The following is a 23,235-nucleotide window of genomic DNA, read 5'->3' as shown; positions in this document are numbered from 1 at the left end:
TGCCCAGCCCAGCTTTCTTTTCTTGATGTAGCACATGCCACCTGTGCCAGAGCAGACTGTACCATCCAGAGGCAGTCATTGTGCTTTGCATGGGGTGCACTGGAAGGTGTCCATTCCACCACCTGAGTTTAGGCTGCCTTCATCTCTTGCCTGGAATAGTGTAGTCAGCTGACTGGCCTCCACTCATCCTCTAATCTTTGTTTCTGCCTGCGGCTGAGTATGCTTTAGATAATGTTTTAAACTTTTTAACCTACAACTTGTAAAAGTGCAAAAGAACTTGATGAAGATCTGCATGCTCAATGGAACATAAAGAAAACGAATGTAATGAGGGCTTTGGTGGTGCTTTGAGTGCCTTGAATGGACAGTGCTACAAAATACAAGATTGATATATTTATTCAACAAACATTTATTAAATGCCTCCTGTGTCCCAGGCACTGTGCCTAGGAGCCAGAAATAAAAGACACAATTGGTATAATATTGACGGTTACTTTTGAAGATTTACATGAAAAGGAGTCTACCCAAACAGAAGAAATATACAATTGGTTAACTAGGATGTTAATAGACCTTTATAGGTGAATAGTTGTATTTATAGAATGGTAATTTTCTGAGCTAACAAAAGACATGCTTAGCTGTCCCCCTTCCCACAGTTTAGTTCCATATATTGTTGGATACAAAAAATGCTTTCTTCTGTGTTTCTTTCTCTTTGCTCTTTAGTCATCAGCTGCAGTGGAAGACTAATGCTCAGCTCCTGCATAGAAAATCTTTATACACAGCAAGAGCTGGTGAGAGAAATTGACTAGGATTTTGTAATTCTAGTCCCTTTCAATTAGCAACAGATGCTGCAGGGAAAGATTGTCTGTATAGGAACACAGTACAAATGTTTCTGTGCCCTAGCTGACATGGAACGCTCTTTGCAAAAGAAAGATGTTCTTTTCCTTGGTCAAAGTTGTCACTAATGACAGATTAGATTTGTTTAACCTTTCTCCTAAATCCATTTAATGAAGTCTGACTCCCTTAGAAGAAAGTTAAAGTCTTAACCAATTGTAACAGCATTTCTAATTGAACACTTAAAGAATTTATAGAAAGTTTAGACATTCCAGCTTCCTTTCTGATAGTATAAAGGTATACATTGTGCTTAATTTTAAGGTTTATAAGAATTTGCCTTTGTTTTTATGTTGTCTTATTTGTTCCTTATGGTTTTTTTCCCCCCAAAAGAGAGCTTTGGAATCCTTAAGGTCAAATATTTACAGTGAACCTTTTTATTATTTTGAGAAAAAGAATCCTGTGGCATTAGAAAACTATATTTACCTTTCACCTCCTTCCCTAGTGTATTTACTACTGATTATCATTTTAATGTATTGTATGGATCTTGTGGCCTTAAGATTGGCCTGTCATTCTGATATTTGGATAAAGCATTATGTTACTTATGTGATAAATTCTTCCAGCATCTAACTATTGGTTTAATTTGAGTATTGCATAAACACTATGACTTCTTAATAACAGTTCCACAGTTGCTATAACTTTGAGAGTGAAAAGAAATGAGGCTTTTAAGATTCTATTCATTTAAAAAAGCCTAGTTAAGAAAAATAATTTAAGAGTTCTAAATTACAATAGAATTTCTCTATAAGTGAAATTCTTTTCTAAGAAGATTCTGAACATACTGTATTTCCTTCTGTTTCATGGGGAGAGAAGATAGCAACAACAGAGCATATTGCCAGAAGGAAGTTATGGACTTGTCTCTGGGAATTTTTGGAATGGGGATGGGTAACTATATTGTTAGTAAAGGTAAAGTGAAGAATTAGATGATTTATGTGGTTCTCCTTTAGTGGAAAAACCAGGGAACTGAGTCAAATGGCCTCACCAGGCTTATGGTGTGTCTTAACATGTATCTGTAAATGTGGAATATCAGATTCCCTTATTAAGCATTTTAAAAGTGGTGTCTTTTAAAGAAAAGCAAATTCTGAATTTGGGATGTTGAAAGCCCCACAATTGCTTAAAATGCAAGATGCTTCATCTTTATAAAACTTTATGGAAACGTTTTTGTTTAAAGCTTGAGTTTAACTTACAGTTTCTAGTTTTCTCAATTTTGTACAGTTTCCAGTATAATGTTAGATCTGTCTTTGGTTATTTTTGCATCATGTCTGACAAATCTATGCAGTTTAAATTGTATAATCTTAAAAGTCAGTGCCTATACCCTTAGATAAGCATACATCATGAAGCATACATCATGATTTTAGTATGTTGGAATCACAGTCTCTCCAATGTCTTTCAAACTTCCTCAAGTCTGAGAGTGTGTACTGTTCTTCTTTCCCTTCCTTTCTCATCGCTATATAGACATCTTATGGTTGAGTTCAAGCTTTCTGCTTTTTTGCTCCTTTACTTTTGGGTGCTAAGATTATTATAGTTGCATGTAGGGTAAACATTATTATTTTGGCTGTAAGAGGGAGACTTGGAAGACTCTGAATATCATAAGGACTATAAAACCTTGTTATTCTGTGTTTTAGCAAGCTCTTTGGCAATATGGGCTACCAAGACAGCATTATTTTTCTGAAAAATATCTTGGCTTATTGAAGAGTGTTCTATGAGGTGTTAAACATGAGTAAAGCAAAGGTAGGGAAAGCACATTTTATGTTGTGATATCTTTATTTAATCTTGTTTATTCGCTTGTGAAATATGATAGTTTGAATCATTAGTATGAATCAGTAAGATTCTATATTGTAGTTAGAATATCAGAATACTGAAGTGAAAGTTCTAGAATTTGACTCAACAGTTTGCACATGTTTGATGTCCTTAAAAATTTATGGATGAGTTGAAATTTAATCAGGAACTGATTCTGTGTCTCCATTACATTAAAAGATGATAATGGTTAGATTTAGTGACCCTGATTCATTTCACTTACCACCAGGTAATTAGTCTTTTAGGGAAAGAGAGGAGTGGCTGTGTATAGAAAAGAGAAAAGGAAGAAGATTGAGGAATGCTTGCTCATCTTAGCATAATCCACTCTTTGGGCATCTTAGGTTAATGGAGGGAGAAGAAGTTATGAGAAAGGCTCATGAGTGCTTTTGAAAACACTTTCAGGATCATAAAATTACAGATTATAAGAGGTTGAAAGAATGTTAGAGGTCTGGCTGTTCTCATTTTCAGAGAAGCGTAGTGATGTACTCAGCCAAGCTCAAACAGCAGCATAACCAGAGCCTTGGCAATACATCTGTTTGACTTAAGGATAAAAATCCAGATTCTTCGATATCACCATCTCTTTTTGAGTTTTTATGGGAATAAACTGAGAAATTATTTTCTGAGGTAATAGTTTATTTTTCTCTGATCATGTTTCTTAATGCCTGTAGTGTGCCACTGCACTTGTGGAGAATAAAGATACTGTTTTACCAAGCCTAGAAATTGCAATTATAGAATGTAGTGGTAAGGAATAGGGCATGCCCAGAAACTTAACATCTTGTGTTTTGTAGGAAAAATGTTTTGAAAATTGGCAAAAAAAAAAAAAAAGTGGTAGAGTTTATCCTTTAAAATATTTTTCTAGGCCAGATGTGGTGGCTTATGTGTGTAATTCCAGCACTTTGGGAGGCCAAGGCAGGAGAATTACTTAAGCCTAGGAGTTTGAGACCAGCCTGAATAACATGGTGAAATCCTCTGTCTACAAAAAATAAAAATTAAAAAAATTAGCCAAGTGTGGTGGTGCATACCTGTGGTCCCAGCTACTTAGGAGTCTGAGGTGGGAGGATTGCTTGAGCCCAGGAGGTCAAGGCTGCAGTGAACCATCATCCTGCCACTGCACTCCAGCCTAGGTGACAGAATGAGAACCTTTAAAAAAAAAAAAAAAAGAAAACAAAACAAAATGCTTTTCTGCTTGTTTCCAGAGATTTTTCAAATTTGAGGTAGGAGTTAAAGGGGATTTCTCAACTTCACTGTGTTATTCTTTTAAAATAGCCTCAGAGACTTACATGGTATTTCTTTTCATTCTCTACTTTTGATTTTAGGCACATATACCTGATGTTTGTAGTAACTATCATGTTGCTTTATATATAAATCAGTGTTGTTGGTTTATGCTTAGGTTTTTTTATATAGAGTTTGCAAGTAAAGTAGTTTTAGAGTAGTGGTCTTTGACAGCCACACAACCTCAGGTTTCTTTTTGGCAATATGGTTTCAGTGTATATCTTAAAATTTTTAATCTAAGAATTACTGATATTTAAGGATCTTAAAAGGGCAACCAAATAAAGTCCTTTGTTCTGATAGTTGAAAGAATTTTTTTTTTCTCTTTTAACACCTATAAAGAAGAAATTCTACAAGTACTTACCTTCACCTGTTCTCATATTTAAGCTTCCTAGCTGTTAGGAAGTTCTTCTTTGTATCTTACCTAAATACAGCCTAAATACAGAACTCTTTGTCATAGCTTAGAGTCATGTATGAAAATCAAGGACAGTTGGTCGTGATATCAATTTCACATTAATTAATGAATCCCTACTTGATATAAAGTCATTTTGAACAGTTTCAAGCTGCATTGTTAAGGGGATGGATTTAAAAATTGTTCAATGTCTTCTTTTCTGGTTTCCATGAAAAACCAATTTACCTTTTTACAGTTCTTATCCTTCTCTGTTACTCCAATATGATTAAAGATGACATTCAGCCTAGCTGCCTTCATAGTTTCAAAAGCAGTTTTTCTTAGATGGGACCAGCAGTCTCCTTAGACGTAAGTGCTGTTAGAAAGCTGAACTAATCATATCCAAGAGGAGGCAAGAAAGAAAGTCAATGGGGAGGAAATGAAGCAGGCTGTCTGTGGAAGAGAGAAGAGATGAAGATCCAGGAAAGATAGAAAATGGGAAGTGAAAGAGGTAGACTGTGGTTGACAGCACTAAAGTGTCTCCAGCAGTTATCTCAGGTGCCACTTGGGTGTCTTGGACTAGCTAGCAAGCCCACTAAAGAGTGGGAATATAAGTAAACTTTGCAGGGGTGTCCAATCTTGTGGCTTCCCTGGGCCACACTGAAAGAAGAATTGTCTTGGTCCAAATAAAATACACTAACACTAATGATAACTGATGAGCTAAAAAAAAAAAAAAAAAAAAAAAAAGTCGCAAAAAAATCTCATCATGTTTTAAGAAAGTTTACAAATTGGCATTGGGCTGCATTCAGTCCACAGGCTGTGGGTCGCACAGGCTTCCTCTAGGAGATTCTTAGGCCTCTTCCTGCTGTCTGTGTTGCCTCCCATTCGATTGGGGCTTATCAGACACTGTGGCAATCCACATTTGGAGCAGTACATTGGTTGTTATTTACCTGTTAAGGACCCTGGCAGAAGATTACTTAGGGATTTCAAAGCAGCATAAAGCCTAGTTCTTAGACTCCGCAGTTGAGCAAGTTCACAGAAACCAATACAGGAATCCACCTTGTCTGTCCCATGAAGTGCTTCTCAAATTTTTCTGCTTATGTACTTGACTGTAGAGGTGATACGAAATGAGTATCTCAGGGGACCAGTGAAATAAGATTCTGAGGTTTCTTTGAAGTCTTTTTATCTTGCAAATCCATGCAAATTGTACATTGTGTTCCATAATAGGTCTATTTATTTTAAAAAATAGTAATTGTAAAACAATACTGCATCCCCTCCCCACATACAAGTCTTTGAGACTCAGGGAATATGCAGTGTGCTTACCTTGTGGCTTCAAGAACACACTCCCCCTGCGCCACCCCACTAACACATTTCGTCTGGGGTGCATGTTCCCTGCAGTGGTGTGGAAAACAAACAAACATGTAGCTTTTGAGGGTCTAGGCTACATTGTTGATGGCACTTTGGACCTTTTGCTGAATTTAAAAGGTACCTTTATAAATATGTTAGCCATTGATTAGACAGACCCATCAGGGCAATCCTCTGCTCAGTTTTAATGGGGAACCTCATGAGCAGAGACTTAAGAATGTGGCTTCAGTCTAGAGCTCTTTAGCACGTTATTAGACCCTATAAACCATCTCATTAATTTTTACATTTCTCAAAGCTAACTGGATCAACTGTCCCGCTTCTTCCTGGACACATAAATACAATATTCTTTCCCAAAGTCACCAGACCCAAATAAGTTCTTCCATAAGGTTGCTTAGAGATTGTAAATAATTCCTGTAAAGTGTTCAATATGGTTTCTTACATGTAGTGAACAGCCAGGAAATGGTAGCCGCTATGTTATTATTGCTGCTATCATTATACAGTGTGTACCTACTGTGAACAAAGCAGCATTATAAATGGAAAGTTTTTAAAACTGATGGCTGACAGATAACTTTGGATCTTGAATTGTAAACAGGTAAAACTTTTTTTTTTTTTTTTTTTTTTTGATATGGAGTCTTACTCTGTCGCCCAGGCTGGAGTCCAGTGGCGTGATCTTGGCTCACTGCAGCCCTTGCTTCCTGAGTTCAAGTGATTCTCCTGTCTCAGCATCCCAAGTAGATAGGACTACAGGTGCGCACCACCACACATGGCTAATTTTTGTATTTTTATTTTGTATTTTTATTTTGTATTTATTTTTTGAGATGGAATCATGCTCTGTTGCCCAGGCTGGAATGCAGTGGGGCGATCTCGGCTCACTGCATCCTCTGCCTCCTGGGTTCAAGCAATTCTCCTGCCTTGGCCTCCTGTGTAGCTGGGACTACAGGCGCCCACCACTACGCCTGAGTAATTTTTTGTATTTTTGGTAGAGATGGGATTTCACCATGTTAGCCAGGGTGGTCTCAATCTCCTGACCTCATGATCGGCCTCCCAAGTGCTGCGATTACAGGCGTGAGCCACCACACCCAGCCTATTTTTGTATTTTAGTAGAGATGGGGTTTCGCCATGTTGGCCAGGCTGGTCTCAAACTCCTGACTTCAGGTGATCCTTATAATACTAAGAAGTATACACTGCTTGTGATATGATTAAAGAAAAGGAGTAAATAAAATTCTTGAACAAAATGATACTTAAGAAATAAAACCACTAACTACACTAGGAGGAAAACTGATTATAGCTTCACATTATTTAACAATGTGGCCAAGGCATAGAATTCTGTGGAGGAATAGTGCCTAGTAGAGTGCTTAGTTTGTGCTGCTTCATGTGTGTTGGTTGAATGAATTTGATGGGTTGATACCTTATTATGGAAGCCGAATTGTATATATATACCTGATTAAGCAAGAAATTTGAATGTTATCTAATGGTCAGTGAGAATTTTGAGCAGGGAAATGATGTCATTCATTGCTTGTTTTAGACTGGAAGGAAATGTACAAAAGGTTATATTTTATGATAGAACTATGATAAATTTCCCTTTTACTTTGCTAACATTTCTAAGAACACATACCCTTTATAAAGTCTAAGAGTACACTTCCAAAGGTGATAGTGGCTCCCTGTGAAGTGGGAATGGGGTGAGGGCAATGTATTTGCATCTGGGAGGGGTAGCATATGTACTTTGAAAGAGAGCATCCAGGGATATGTCCTTCATGAGTATCATTATTGTAGAGAATCCTTGAGTATCAAATCATAGAACTCCTAGAGCCCCTCAGCTCTAACCCTCATGTTATAGATGAGATCAAGTGAATTTCTTGTCTCAACCCAGGACTTCTGATTCCTAGTTCATTGTTCTTTTTCATGCATTAAAGTTGTGGAAAAAACCATGCAGGTGAACAGAAGGGAGGATTGGTTTATGTAGTTTTGTCTTCCCTGCTCCAGAGTAACTTTTCCAACAAGCCTCAATGTTTTCATATCATCTTGCTGTACTTTAAAAATTTTAAAATTTGTGTCAATTACATATTCATGTAGGTAATAAAAAAATCTCACTGGCCGGGTACAGTGGCTCATGCCTGTAATCCCAGCGCTTCGGTAGGCCAAGGCGGGTAGATCGCCTTAGCTCAGGAGTTTGAGACTACACAGGGCACGTGGTAAAACCCCATGCCTACTAAAAATACAAAATAATTAACCGGGTGTGGTGGCGTGCGACTGTAGTTCCAGCTACTTGGGAGGCTGAGGCAGGAGAATCGCTTTAACCCCAGAGGTGAAAGGTGCAGTGAGCCAAGATTGCGCTGCTGCACTCCAGCTTGGGCTACAGAGTGAGACTCCTTCTCAAAAAAAAAAAAAAATCTCACCACCCCAGAGGCAAATCAGTAAAACATCTTGTCATATTTTCTTACCAGTCTTTTTTCAAAATGTGTACTTTTAAAATTAGAATTGTATTGTTTTACAGCTTTTTAAAAAGCTATTGTTTTATAGTTTTTTATATGTTTTTATCTACAAACATTCAGTTAAGTATATGTAGGGTTTTTTTTTAATTTTATTTTTTGTTTTTTAATTTTTATTTATTTATTTGAGATGGAGTTTCGCTCTTGTTGCCCAGGCTGGAGTGCAATGGCGCGATCTCAGCTCACTGCAACCTCCGCCTCCTGGGTTCAAGCGATTCTCCTGCCTCAGCCTCCTGGGTAGCTGGGATTACAGGCGCTCGCCACCACGCACAGCTAATTCTTGTGTTTTTAGTAGAGATGGGTTTTTGCCATGTTGGCCAGGCTGGTGTTGAACTCCTGACCTCAGGTGATCCACCCGCCTCAGCCTCACAAAGTGCTGGGATTACAGGTGTGAGCCACCGCACTCGGCCCTATTTAAAATGGTTATGTAGTAGTAATCCATTATACAGCTGTGCCACAACATATATGATTAAATGTCTATTGTTAGGTAGTTCTCAATTTTTCAAACAAGCAACTATTTTATAAATGCAAAGAGTTCTAAGAACATTAGGAGACTTTGAGTCATTCACTTACTAGTTTGAATTAGTTAATATCTGCTTTCTTTTTACTACCTAGTTGAGAGCAGCTAGTTGGAGAATGGAAACTGTGATTTGGCATGAAGCACTTTAGGAAGAGGGTGGGCTCAGAAAGGGCTGTGAAGGGGTAGAGTTCCCTATAGGCTGTTTGAACCTCAGAAAAAGGGATGTAGAAAAAGGTTGCTGAATGGAGTAATTTCAGTGTTTTGCATAGGAATGACTCTTTTTCTGGTCCATGTGACTTTTGCCTTAAGACTATTGCTCAAGCTATTTTGTAAGTTTGGGGTTCTCCCACACAAGTAGATTGACTAAGCACTGGTTAAAAGGCTAGGCACCTGAGTACCACTTACGTGTTTTACTTTCCAAGTTCCAACCTAACTACTTATAAACTCGAAAATAGTTACGAATTGTGGGTTACCTATAGTCAAATAGTAGGTTTGGGTTTTTTTTTCCAGTCAATTGGAAATGAAAGGGCAGGTATTGGCAAGGCTTAGGGACTAATTTAATGCGATTAGGAAAGCACAAGATAACTTAAGGGCTAAAAGCCTCAAAAAAAAAAAAAAAAAAAAAAAGTGAAATGAAGAGTTGTTGCTGATTGGTGCAGGAACCTGAAAGATGACACCTGAAAACTCAAATTACATTTCAGGAACTTGTGCTGGCGAGAGATAGGGATAACACAGATAAAAGTGTAATTTGTAGATACTCTAAAATCCCTTATCTTGGCCAATAGTTTCAGCCATGGCTTAAAATAATATATCTATCTGTACTTTAGCAAAATGGGTAGATTTGCATTTCACATGTTCCTCCTTTGGTTGAAAACAACTGATTACATAGGAAAGGGAAGGTGATACTCTAGGTCTTCATTCTGCTACAATATGACATTGGACAGGGCATTTCATCTCTCTGCTTTCTAACCTGCAAGTAAAAGGATGATTAATATTGGTTTAGATAATTTTTAAAGTTCCTTTAGAACCTGAAGAATCTTTATTTCTAAAACAAAAATGTCCCCGTGAGGTAGAATTGGCTATACTTTCTCAAATGTAAGAAATTAAGCAAAATGCTGATCTAGTAGGTTCACATAACTTTTAAGTAAAGCATCTTGAAGGTGTCCCTCTATCAACTGAAGAACAAATGTCTGAGTTTAATATATGACTGCTTCAAAAAAAAAAAAAAAAAATGCAACCACAGTAGGTGACCAAAAGGATAAGTAACTTTCAGGAATTTTGAAAGCCCAGTAGTATTTAGTATATGCCCTCTCAGCATTAAAAAGGTCACCTTGCTAATACATGTTAATTTTGAAAGTTTAATTGACCTTTGGAATTTTAATATCAACCTCTTTTGGTGTGTTTAGAGGTTGGAGCAATCACTGAAGAAACTGAAGCCTGTGATTGGTGGAGTTTGGGTGCTGTCCTCTTTGAACTTCTCACTGGCAAGGTAAGCAGTGACCTGGACGTTTAATAAATTTACTCAGATGCTACCTTGATTTCAAATTGAGAACATTAGCCTTCACCCTTAGTTTTTAAATCAGGGACTAAGCAAGAAAAACTTTGATACTGAAAGCAGGTAGAGAAATGCAAGTTTATCAAGATTCCAGATTTTTTTTAAAAGTTGGATTGCATTACATTGAATAAATTGATGGTAAAATTATTTTATGTCACAATATTTCATAGTGAAATATGACTAAACCTTTTTTCTTTTAATTTTCCATGATTCAGCTTTAACAGGGTCAAATCTGTAAGGTTTATGTAAGGATATTTTAAAATTCTCTGGATGTTTTAAATATCTTGTCTGAAACCAGGAGAGAATTCTTATTTAAGAAAATTAATGTAGATATTAAAGTTAGCATTATCTTTTTCTCAGTACCATAAATTTTTCCTACCTGTTCTAGCTTAAGGACAGAAATTATACTCTCAGATGAATGACTTTTGAGTATGATGTTTGAGTTAGTAGACTTTAATAAAGTATTGTGCAGATTGCTTCCTGGGAAGAAAACAGAGGAAATGAACAGTTATGCTTTTGTAAATAGTCATCTACCTACGTGTGTAGATAATACTGACCTAAGATTGTTGGAGAGTTTACAAATCACCTTTACATACATTTAAACTGTAAAGCGCTATATATGTATGTAAAATATTATGACTAACAAATTCTAAACTTTGAAGAGTTTTAAAAACATTAAAACATTTTAAAGGGATCAAATCCCTTTTTAGTTTTGCATATAATTTAAGCATTTCTATAATATTCTGAGCCATTAATTTTATAACCAAGGACGATGGGACAGTAGCATAAGCTTATGATATGATCATGGTGATTGTCTTCATTTCAGTTAAAAGTTCTATAGGCTCATAGCCCTCATCCTAAACAGCTTAGGCGGCACTGTGTTGATTACTACACCTCAAGTTAAAATGGTTGTTGAGCTCTCTGTACTTGCTGTTCATAAATCCTATGATATAACAAAATATGATGTTATTTGGGATAAGAAGTGTGCCTGATTGATTGTTTCAGACTCTGGTTGAATGCCATCCAGCAGGAATAAATACTCACACTACTTTGAACATGCCAGAATGTGTCTCTGAAGAGGCTCGCTCACTCATTCAACAGGTAATTTAATTGACCTATTGGCCGGGTTTATCAACCATGCAGATTAGCAGAGCCCACACCTCCAAAACCTTAAAAAGAGATTAGTTTGGAGCAAGAAAAACCCATTTAACCTAAAACAAAGATGCATTCAGAATTAATACTGTATATTTTCAGGCTTTTTGCTATCATCAAAGTATTGATTGGGTCAGAGAGTATAGTTAAAACTTCTTGGTATTAATTTTTTTTTCCAAAATTCAGGACTCACATTTAGTCAATTCTGTATATTTGTATAACTCTGTGATTTGAGTATTGCTTTTAGCTTGTCTGGGGCTGCTCTAATTTTGCAGTTGCATTTTGTAACCTTCTATGAATGGCTGTTTTCAGTTTTTAATTCTTATTTATAAATTTACTCAGGTTATTTATAAAGCTACTCAGGTAGCTTAGGAGAGGCATATTAGAAAATCTTGTCAAGTTAGATACTTCATCATTGGTGGAACTTGGGCATTGGTGTCAATGATTACATTTCTGGTGGCTTTGAAGAAAGAGACCATTGATAATTAAAGTTCAGTATCCCAGAGACAGGCTTGGAACTCCAGTGAGCTGCTTAGATTGATTCCCCATACTTAAATTACTCCTCTAGTTTTGTGTAGTGAATTTTGCTGAGTATATTGAGGGTTGTTAGTACTCTGGTGCGACAGGCCCATTGCTGGGCTATCAACTGGAACAAGCAGGCCTGGGATCCTTATACTTTGATGAAAAATATAATGGAAAAAGTTACTTGAAAAAGATCAAGAACTAAAATTATGTAATGAAACATGGATTTTTTTAAAAAATCAGGGAAAACAAAAGCTGAAAGAAAAGAGGGCAGGGGAGTGTGTATTAGGAAGATAATTAACTAGTATTCTCTTGAAGAGTGATTTTGCTTTCATTCAACAAATATTATATACAAGGCACAATGCTATAAGCTACAAAGGTAAGACACGTAAATAACCATACCACATGGAAATTGATAAAGGCTGTCAAAGAGTTTTAAAAAATACTATGGCAAGTCAAAAGAAGGAGGCAGATATAATCAGTGGAGTGGTAGTATTAGGGAAAGTTTTTGTGGAATGGATGCTACTTTTGCTGGGCCTTAGAATTTCAGCATGGCAAGGCAGGATGTGGGGAGAACAGTCTTGGTGGAATGAATGGTTTGAACAAAGGCAAGGAAGGAGTCTGAAAGACCCAAGTTTAGGAAACAAAAGTTTGATTTATCTGGACTAGAGAGATAAGTAAAGGTATGGGTAGTAGGTGAGCATAAAAAAATAAGTTGGAGTTCTCTTATGGGGTTCTATCATCACAAACACAAGAGTAGCGTGATAATATTTAATTCATTAAAATTTGAGATTTGGCCGGGCACAGTGACTCATGCCTGTAATCCTAGCACTTTGGGAGGCCGAGGCGGGCGGATCACGAGGTCAGGAGATCGAGACCATCCTGGCTAACACGGTGAAACCCCGTCTCTACTAAAAATACAAAAAATTAGCTGGGTGTGGTGGTGGGTGCCTGTGGTCCCAGCTACTTGGGAGGTTGAGGTGGGAGAATGGCGTGAACCTGGGAGGCGGAGCTTGCAGTGAGCCGAGATCACGCCACTGCACTCCAGCCTAGGTGACAAAGTGAGACTCCGTCTCAAAAAAAAAAAAAAGAGATTTGGAGTTTCTGGAGAAGAGTAAAAGGTTTAGAGTTGTACTTCAGGAAGATTAATTTGCCCCGAGTATGTAAACTATAAAGAAACAATCAGGTTGGAAATGCTGAGATGAGAATACCTAGAGCACTTTAGATTAAGAGGTAATGAAGAGATACATAAAACATTTCATTCTAATGGGAAAAAAGAGCAGCTATTCATTTGATTTCATCTTATTTGTTGTGGCACGAGATAAATTCAAAGTATTTTTTAGTAAATAATTTAGGAAAGACTAGCAACTGCTATTTTTTTGTTTCTCTTCCTTAAAGAAGTAGTCATTATTATCTAATACTAAAAATAGAATTCCCCATAATAAGTTATCAAGTTCTGCTTTTGTCTTTATTAGAAGTCATATTGTAAAGGAATCTAGGCTTAAGGTATGGTAAGTCTCCAAACTCAGATATGTATAGCTTATATAGTAAATCAGCATTATGTCATTGGCCTGCCTAAGGAAACTACCACTCATGTTGAGGAAACATCATCAGGAAAGGGAAAAGGGGTCTCTTGGCATGATTAGCAATTTGTCATTTTGACTTTCCTTTTCCACTACCTCACAAGTCATAGAGGTCACTTTAAAAAAAAAATCACAAAATGATTTATATGGAAATAATTCTACTTGGGGGAAATTTTCTCCTCTTTGGTCTTTTAGCTCCTTGCTTTGTTGTTAGATTTCATAATCCCCTGTAACCCTGGTTCATTTATCTGTCCAAGTCAAGCGAATGGTGCCAAAGTAAACATAATTACATTTTAAATGCAATCTTAAAAAAAATTCCTCAGAGCATGTATGTTTGTGCTTTAGCATGTACATTAGTTAATTATGATACAGTTGCTTGGTCAGTTTTAAGAAATTGTGTGAGGAAAAGACCAAAACAAATTTTTTGTGCCCTCATTGCTCAGCTCCGTTGCCTATTCTTCAGGAGAAAGGAGGTTGGCAGCTGCTGTCTTGGATTCATTAACTTGACTGTGCCACTGGCTGACATTTTCTTAAGCAGTAGAATCTTTCTATGACCTCTCTTGAGATGTATTATAGCCTTTAAAACGGCAGAATAAGCAAGATAGTCATGGTTAAAACAATTACACTTTTGCCTATAGATTTATACTTGCAAATATATAGAGCAGTTCATGAACTAATTAAATTGACTTTAGTAAAAGTCAAAATATGAACCTTTAGAATTTCACATTTAAAGTAACATTTTAGAAAGAAACCAGTTGTTTATAATGAAGAAGAAAGAACTTACATGTTTATATGTTTCCTGAAATACTAAATATAATGCTGTCATTGCAGTTAATTCTCACAAATATTTGAAATGTTAGATTTATATTAAAATGTTTGATGCCTTCCACATTTCAGTCAGTAGACATAAATTGTCTGATTGTAAAAGTGGATTTGATACATGTAGGATTTCCTATGATGTTTGTTTTATAACAATAGCTTTTCTCTTAACAAATCGTAGCAACTACTAATATAAAAATTATTTGAGCAATTAGGTTTAATAAACAGTGTATTATGGTTCAGTTTGAGTGCTAGACATAATTTCAAGTAAAAGACTGTTAGTATAGTCTTTTGAAGTGTATGCTTCACTCCCCATATGGATTTAGTTATACCCAAGTGAAGTAATAGATTCTTAGCATTTGCAGATCTCACTTTCATGAGGCAGTGTAATGTTGTTAAGGCATGGATTTTGGAATCAGAATGCTTGAATTCAAATCTTGTCTTTGCCACTTACTACCTGTTTGATCTTAAACAAGTTACTTAATTTCCCTTTTCTTATCTATAAAATGGAGATAATAGTAGCTATTCATAGAGTTGTGAGTTAAATGAGTTAACCTGTCATAACCACTTAGAATAATACCTGGCATGTGTGTCGTGTATATCTTTGTTATTATTATTGATGGGACAGTGAGGAACATTCATGACACAGTAATTTGCAATTTGATGAAGCATATATTGGAATTATAGGGCTGCTAATGAAGAATGAGGCTACTGCTACTGGCATAGGTCAACAAAATTCTAAAAAAGTAGTGGACTGGCATATAATAGTAAACAATTGATACTTATCGTACAAATAATTGAACTAATCATGAATGAAAGAAAAATTAGAAATAATGAAAAAGAAAGAGAAGAAATAGAAGTTTTGGTTAACGTCCAAGAGTGGAATTTCCTATATATTGGACTACAAATATTGTAAATAAATAATTTAATATTTCAGTTGCACTTGACTACATTCTGTGGAAAAAAATATTTACTGTGAGTATTCTTAAATTTGAGTGGCTGTGGCTTTGTAAGTTAGTTGGCAGAGTTTCTTTCTCCCAGAAAGTATGAAGTTAGACAGATTTGGTGAAAAACCTATCACTTCAGTGCTCTGGAAATGCATCAAAGGATACAACAATCTGAAAGGTATTTATGCTTAAAAAATAGCTGAACTGGCCGGGCACGGTGGCTCACGCCTGTAATCCCAGCACTTTGGGAGGCTGAGGTGGATGAATCACCTGAGGTCAGGAATTTGAGACCAGGCTAATATGGTGAAACCCTGTCTCTACTAAAAATACAAAAATTAGCTGGGCGTGGTAGTGGGTGCCTGTAGTCCCAGGTACTTGGGAGGCTGAGACAGGAGAATTGCTTGAACCTGGGAGGTAGAGGTTGCAGTGAGCCGAGATGGTGCCACTGCACTCCAGCCTGGGCAACAGAGTGTGGCTGTGTCTCAAACAAACAAACAAATAAACAAACAAAAAACAGCTGAACTCTGGGAAAGAATAGTGGGGACTCTTGACCCAGGGCTGCTTTCAATCTCCCCTTCCTGCTTGATCAGGTGCAAAGGTTCTGCCAGGGTGGGGTAAACCATGAGGACTGATCCTGAGGCTGCATAAATGTGCACAGGAACAGGGAATGGGCCCAGCAGAAAGTAAAATCCAGGGCAGATGTGGTTTTGTGGCCTAAACTTTGAGTATGTTCTCCTATGCATTGGCAGAGAACAGAAGCTTGAAGGGCTGAGATATTTGAATACAACCTCTGTTCAGTCATTGGTTGACCCATAAGCAATGCAGACACAGGGGTGACCCTGAGAAAGCTAGCTTTAGAAAGAAAAAAAAAATGTGGAAAGTTGTCAGCAGCTGCACATTACAGTGCAGTGGGAAGGGAACTTAGCAACTTTACAGATCTAACTGAAACAAGTTACCAAACAAAGAACAAACAATCCAACAGCAATGATAAACTTCATGGGGAAAAAATCAGACTCTAGAGTTGCTAAAATATACTGTCTAAAATGTCCTGTTTTCAGTGAAGTGTAATGTAAGACATACACAAACAAAAATGTATGTCCCATATTCAGGAAAAAAAAAGCAATCAGGAGAAATTGTCTCCGAGTGTACCCAGACAATGGATTTACAAAGACTTTAAAGCAGCTATTGTAAATATTTCCAAAGAACGAAATGAAACTGTGTTTAAATAATTAAACAAGTGACACAAATGAATCAACAAAGAGATTCTATAATAAGGAGAAAGTATATTTTTAAAAAACAGAACTAAGTAGAAGTCACAAGTTGAAAAATACAATAACTGACATGAAAAATTCACTAGAAAAAAAATGACTGAAGTAGCTAACAGCAAATTCGAGATAGAAGAAGAAAGAACAAATGAACTTAAATTAATAGAAATTATTGAATCAGAAAAATAGACATAAAAATTGAAAAAAATGAACAGACTATGGAAATCTGTAAGACAATAGCAAATGTACCAGTATACATATAATGATAGTCCCAGAAGGAGAGGAGAAAGGGAAAGGGACAGCAAAAAGAAATAATGGCTAAAAACTTTCCAGATTTGATGAAAAGCATTAACTTATGCATCCAAGAAACTCAACAGACCCTATGTAGGAAAATACGAAGAGGTCTACACTTAGACATATTTAGACATATCCACACTTAACCAAATTGTTGAAAGACAAAAACAAGAAAATTTTGGAAGCAGTAAAAGGAAAATAACTTACATAGAAGGAAGCATTAATGTCTAACTAATTATCAAAACATGGAGGACAGAAGATAGTAGAATGACACAAAGTGCTGAAATCAAGAAGCAGCAGTAAACCAAGAATTCAGCAACATTATCCTTCAAAAATGAAGGTGCATAAAGACATTCCCAAATACAGAAAGACTGGGAGGGTTTATTGCTAGCAGAATTGCCTTACAAGAAATACCACAGGAGTTCCTTCAGGTTGGAAAGAAATGACGCCAGGTAATGTAGGTCCAAGGAGGAAGTGAGGAAGACTGAAAATTGTAGATATGAGTTTATAGAAAAGACTCTCTCTCTCTCTCTCTATATATATATGTGTGTGTATGTGTATATATATATATATAGCTACATGCAATTTTATCTTTTAAATAAAATATATATATACACACATATATATATACATTATCTATTACTAAATTGTCTGTTTTTCCTTTCAATTCAGTTCAATTTTGTTTCCTATATTTTGAGGCCATTAGTGCATGTACATTTGTAATTGTTACAGCTACTCATGTACTATCACTATGAAACATTTGCCAGTCCCTATCTTACTATTAAGATAGATAGTAAATATATATACACATACATATATACATACATTTTATGTCATTTAAATATATATACACATACATACACATATATACATGTGTATGTATATATACATATACATTTGTATGTGTGTATTTATTTAAAAGACACAAAATTGCATTTATATATTTAAAAGACATAAAATTGCATGTGTATATATACATGTGTATATATATTATTTAAAAGGCATAAAATTGCATGTAGCAACAATTATAAAACCATACTATTGGGTTTAACACACATAGAAGCAATATCTAAATATTTATGACGATAATAGACAAAGGAAGGGGGCTATGATGGAGCAAAGTTTCTACCTTTTGCTAAATTAAAGTTACTACTGTTTTGAAGTAGATAAATGATCTTATAAGATAAGTGATGTATTAATTGATAAGATACATATTGTAGGGATACAGCAACCCCCCCCCCAAAAAAAATCCTAAAAACAAAAAAGAAAGTAGAGAAACTAAAATGGTACAGCAAAAAGCACTTAACACAAAAGAAGGCAGTAAAGGAAGAACAAATAAGACAGTAAATCTAGAAAACAAGTAGCAAAATATAAACCCACCATGTCAATAAAGTGAATATCTAAACATGCCAAACCAAAGGCAGATTCCATTAAGCTGGATCTTCTGTGTGTGAGAGACACACCTTAAATTAAAAAACACGAACAGATTGAAAGACAAAGGATGGAAAAGGATAAACCATACCAACAGTAACCACAGAAGAGCTGGAGTGGCAATATTAAATATCAGACAAAATGGGTATTAAGATAGATTTACTAGGGACTGACAAATGTTTCATAGTGATAGTACATGGGTAGTTGTAACAATTACAATTGTATATGCACTAATAATGGCCTTAAAATATAGGAAACAAAATTGAACTGAATTGAAAGGAAAAGCAGACAATTTAGTAATAGTAAGTGGAGGCTCAATACTCCATTCTCCATGGTTGATAGAAACCTAGCAAGGACATTGAAGACTCAAACAAGCTGTAACTGACATGTATAGAACACTTCACCCAGTGACTGCAGAACACACATTCTTATCAAGTACACACAAAACAATCTCCAAGAAAGATCACATGCTAGGCCATAAAACAAGTTTTAGCATTTAAAGGGACTGAATTCATACAATGTATTCTGAATTACATCGTACACTGATTATAATAACCATAATAATCAAAGTAGAAATCAACAAGAGGAGATCTGCTAAATCCACAAATATTTGAAAATTAAACCATATACTTCTAAGTTTTGTATGAGTTAAAGAAGAAATATCAAGAAAAACTAAAAAAAGTTTTAAATGGAACAAAAAGGAAAACACAATATATCAAAATGTATAGGATGCAGCTAAATCAATTCTTGAGGGAAATTTGTAGCTTTAAATGACTGTATCAGAAAAAAAAAAAAGGAAGGTTTCACATCAAAATCTTAGCTTGCACCGTAAGAAACTATGAAACAAAGCTAGATGTGGTTGTGTGCTCCTGTAGTCCCAGCTACTTGGGAGGCTGAGGTGTGAGGATCACTTGAGTTCAGGAGTTCAAGACTAGCCTGGGCAACATAGTAAGACCCTGTCTCTAAATTTAGAAAAAGAAAGAAACTATGAAAAGAAGCTGTGAAAAACAAAGTAAATCCAAAGCAAGCAGAAGAAAGGAAGCAGAAATCAGTAAGAACAGAAGAATAAGAGAAAAATTAAAACCACAAGGTAGTTCTTTGCAAAGATCAGCAAAATTGGGAAACCTTTAGCTGGTTCCAAACTGTGTGTAAAAAGGCAAAGGACCTATAATGTCCAAAACAGTTTTGCAAGAGAACAAAGTTGGAGGACTTACGCTACGTGATTTCCACACTAACTGTAAAGCCACCATAGTTTTAAGACCACAGTGTTTTTCTAACAAATGGCACTGGGAAATTGAATATACACATGCTAAAAACAAAATGAACTTAGACCCTTCATATTATTTGCAAAAGTTAACTCAAAATAGCTCATATATTTGTATATAAGAGTTAAAGCCATAACAATTGTAGAAGAAAACAAAGGAGAAAATCTTTGATGTTGGGTTAGGCAAAGAAGTATTAGATGTGATACCAAAAGCGTGGTCCATAAAAGGAAAAGTTAATAAAGTAGATTTCCTTAAAATTAAAAACTTGTGCATTCAAAAGTCACCATTAAGAAAATGAAGACAATAGGGCGGGTGTGGTGGCTTATGCCTGTAATCCCAACACTTTGGGAGGCCATGGTAGGAGGACCTCTTGAGCGCAGAAGTTTGCGACTAGCCTTGACAACATAGCGAGACCCCACCTCTATGAATAATTAATAAAAATATAAAAATTTTAAAGAAGGAAAGTGAAGACAAGTCACAGACTGGGAGAAAATATTTGCAAATCATGTATCTGATAAGGGACTTATATTCACAATTTATAAAGAACTCTTGTAATTCAGTAAGACAGACAATTCAGTTTTAAAATGGGCGGAAAGTTAGATATTTCACCAAGAAAGCTATTTGAATGGCTAACGAGCTCATGAAAAGATGCTCAACATTATTAGTTGTTAGGGGATATAAATTAAAACCATAATAAGATACTACTAGTATCAAGAGAAGGGCTGTTATCAAAATGACAGTACCAAGAGCTGAGGATGTAGAGAAACTGAAATCCTCAAACTTAAATGTTTGTGGGAATGTAAGATGGTACAACTACTTTAGAAAAGTTTGGAAATTTTATAAAAAGTTAAACATAAGCTCATTCTGTGACCCAGCAATTCTACTTCTAGGAATGTAATCAAGAAAAATGGAAATATATGTCTACACAAAGACATGTACATGAATGTTAATAGCAACATTATTCATTATAGCCCCAAACTGGAAAGTCCAAGTATCTAAAAACTAGTGAATGGATTAATGAAATGTGGTACATCTAAACAATGGAATACTAAATAAAAGGAACGGACTGTTGATACTTGCTACAATGTGGATGGATCTCAGAAACATAATGATGAGTGAAAGAAGGCAACAGCAAAAGACTACATATTTTATGATTTCAATTATATGAAATGTTCAGAAAGGGCAACTTTATAGAGAAAAAAGGCAAGTCAGTGGTTGCCAAGGGCTGGGGATGGGAGTGGGGATTAACTGTGGATGGCATGAGGAAGCTTTTTAGGGTAATCAAAATGTTCTAAAACTGGATTGTGGTGCTAGTTGCACAACTCTTTAAATTTACGAAAAGTCATCAGATTGTACACTTTATAAGGGATGAATTTTATGCTATATAAATTATCCCTCAGTAAAGTTGTTAACACAAAAATTTGACATTATTAAACCACAAAATTTTTTTACGTATTTTACACTCGTGTCCTATTTCTGAAGAAACCAAAACTTGTTTCATTCATTAGATTAAATTATTTCCTTTGTGTCAACTGTGCCAAAGACTAGTAACTTTGGAATACTGAAAAGCCTATTCACACTTAGGTAAAGTTTAGTCTCAATACATACATAGTTCATTAGGGATCGAAAGATTTACTGTGCTTCCCAAATTTTCTAATCATGGAGGAAGTAACTGGCTATCTCAGAATCTAGTGCAGTATCTAATTAATGTCGTGGTGTACTTTTGGGGTAGGAAATTGATAGGTATAGCTATCCTGTTATGCTCTATGAGGATGAGGGAAACAAAGGAAGTTACTCAAGGCCATGTTTCCCATCAGTTGAAAAGCCATAAACTCAATTCATGTGTCTCTCACACCCCACAGCTAGACTGGTATTAGATATAGCTCCCTTTCAAGAAAACATGGTCACTTGGGTATTAATCAAGACTTTGTTACCAGGGTTGAATTTAGAAGTTGTTTCCTTTCAAATACTGGTTTTCCTTTGATTTGCCAGTTGGATTCCTGTTACTCACTAAATGTCTTTTTTTTTTTTTTAGCTCTTGCAGTTCAATCCTCTGGAACGACTTGGTGCTGGAGTTGCTGGTGTTGAAGATATCAAATCTCATCCATTCTTTACCCCTGTGGATTGGGCAGAACTGATGAGATGAATGTAATACAGGGTTAGCTTCACACATTCTGAGCACCTCCGTGACAGGCATCTCCAGCACTGAGGCACCTCTGCCTCACAGTCACTTATGGAGCACCAAAGCATTTGGATAAAGACCGTTATAGGAAATGGGGGGGGGGGGGGGGGGTGGGGGGAATGGCTGAAAGAGAACAATTCGTTTACAATTACAAGATATTAGCTGATTTTGCCAGGGGCTGTTATATACATACCTTCACCCAAGGTGTGATCTGAATTTAGTCCACATTCGGTGTTGCAGATGAGTTGTAAAGCCAACCGAAAGAGTTCCTTCAAGAAATTCCTCTGATAGGAAGCTGTAAGTGTAGAATGAAGTTTTACTTGAAAGGACCTTTACATGGCAGCTAACAGTGCTTTTTGCTGACCAGGATTGGTTTATATGATTAAATTAATATTTGCTTAATAATACACTAAAAGTACTTCATGAACAACGTCAACAGTGCAACTTAAGAGTGAGAAAATTAGAATATCCATATAATTTCTGACGGAAAACCTGTACCCCGATGCTGTATAATTAATATATGTTGAATGTGGTCCCAGATTATTTCTGTGAGAAGACACTCCATGTTGTCAGCTTTGTACTCTTGGTTGATACTGCTTATTTAGAGAAGGGTTCATATAAACACTCACTCTGTGTCTTCAACAGCATCTTTCTTTCCCCATCTTTCCATTTTCTGCATCCTCTGCTTGTTCCCTCATATTCTGTTCTTCCGACTCCTGCTAACACACATGCTACAAAAAAGGGAAGGAAGTGCTTATTTCCCCAAATTGTGTAAGGACTAAGAAATCATGATGTCAAATAAACATGGTGAAACATTAGATCTCTTCTTCATTTCTTCCTCCCCCCTTGTTTTTCTTAAAGAAATGCCTCCGTTCCTTTCCTTGTGAAATATTATCAGTTTCTACCATTGCTTCTCATGCTTGACTTTGTTTTACTTTTTGGCTTGGTATACTAAGAAGCAAAGGATCTCATCTAAATGGAATTGAATGGCAGTCCTAGTTTGTTACTTTGGTGATGAGATTTTCAGATTTGAACTAATCTATTTGACATGATTGTAGAAAGAATGTAAGTATTCACATATCTCCAAACATTTGTATTTGTTACTTCTTTTTGTTGCTAAGGTAGCTCCTATAGTTATACATTGTTGCAAAAATTTACAAATGTTTTACAAGTGTTAACGTCTGTTTTTTTTTTAAACTTTAGCCAAAGAAGTAGTCACTATTTCCAAGTTAGAAACCACCAGAAATAACTGAAATTTTCGATATGTTCTAATCTTCTTTGTATTTTTGAGATCTGTGTGAGAACCCACCCCCACTCCAGGAGCATCTGTACAGCTTCCATCTGCCATCGACCAGGTCGTCTCATCAAATTAAATGGAACAGAAAATGCTCTAGTGAAACAAAGGAAATGTGCAAGCATTTTTCCTTTTTCTATTATTCTATTTCCCTTTTTCCTTTTTGGCCCCCTTATAATCCAAGCCCCAGCTGAAAGGCTGCAACAACACCAGGTTGGG

The 23,235-nt window shown here is 36.0% G+C and overlaps 1 protein-coding gene across 17 annotated transcripts in view; it reads left to right on the top strand.

The window, feature by feature from the left end:
• Positions 1-22,540, top strand: part of RPS6KC1 (ribosomal protein S6 kinase C1) — a 217,618-nt gene extending 195,078 nt beyond the window's left edge. For all 17 annotated transcript variants that reach the window (XM_007988470.3, XM_073011515.1, XM_007988471.3 and 14 more), the window contains 3 exons: positions 10,114-10,196; positions 11,268-11,363; positions 21,576-22,540. In XM_007988470.3, coding sequence (XP_007986661.2) covers positions 10,114-10,196; positions 11,268-11,363; positions 21,576-21,686 — 290 coding nt within the window. In that variant the 3' untranslated portion in view covers positions 21,687-22,540. The remainder of the gene's footprint in view (positions 1-10,113; positions 10,197-11,267; positions 11,364-21,575) is intronic.
• Positions 22,541-23,235: the final 695 nt, after the last annotated feature.

The sequence above is a fragment of the Chlorocebus sabaeus genome, chromosome 25 (assembly GCF_047675955.1).
Source record: "Chlorocebus sabaeus isolate Y175 chromosome 25, mChlSab1.0.hap1, whole genome shotgun sequence".
Lineage (NCBI taxonomy): Eukaryota > Metazoa > Chordata > Mammalia > Primates > Cercopithecidae > Chlorocebus > Chlorocebus sabaeus.
This window is presented reverse-complemented; position numbering and strand designations above follow the sequence as displayed.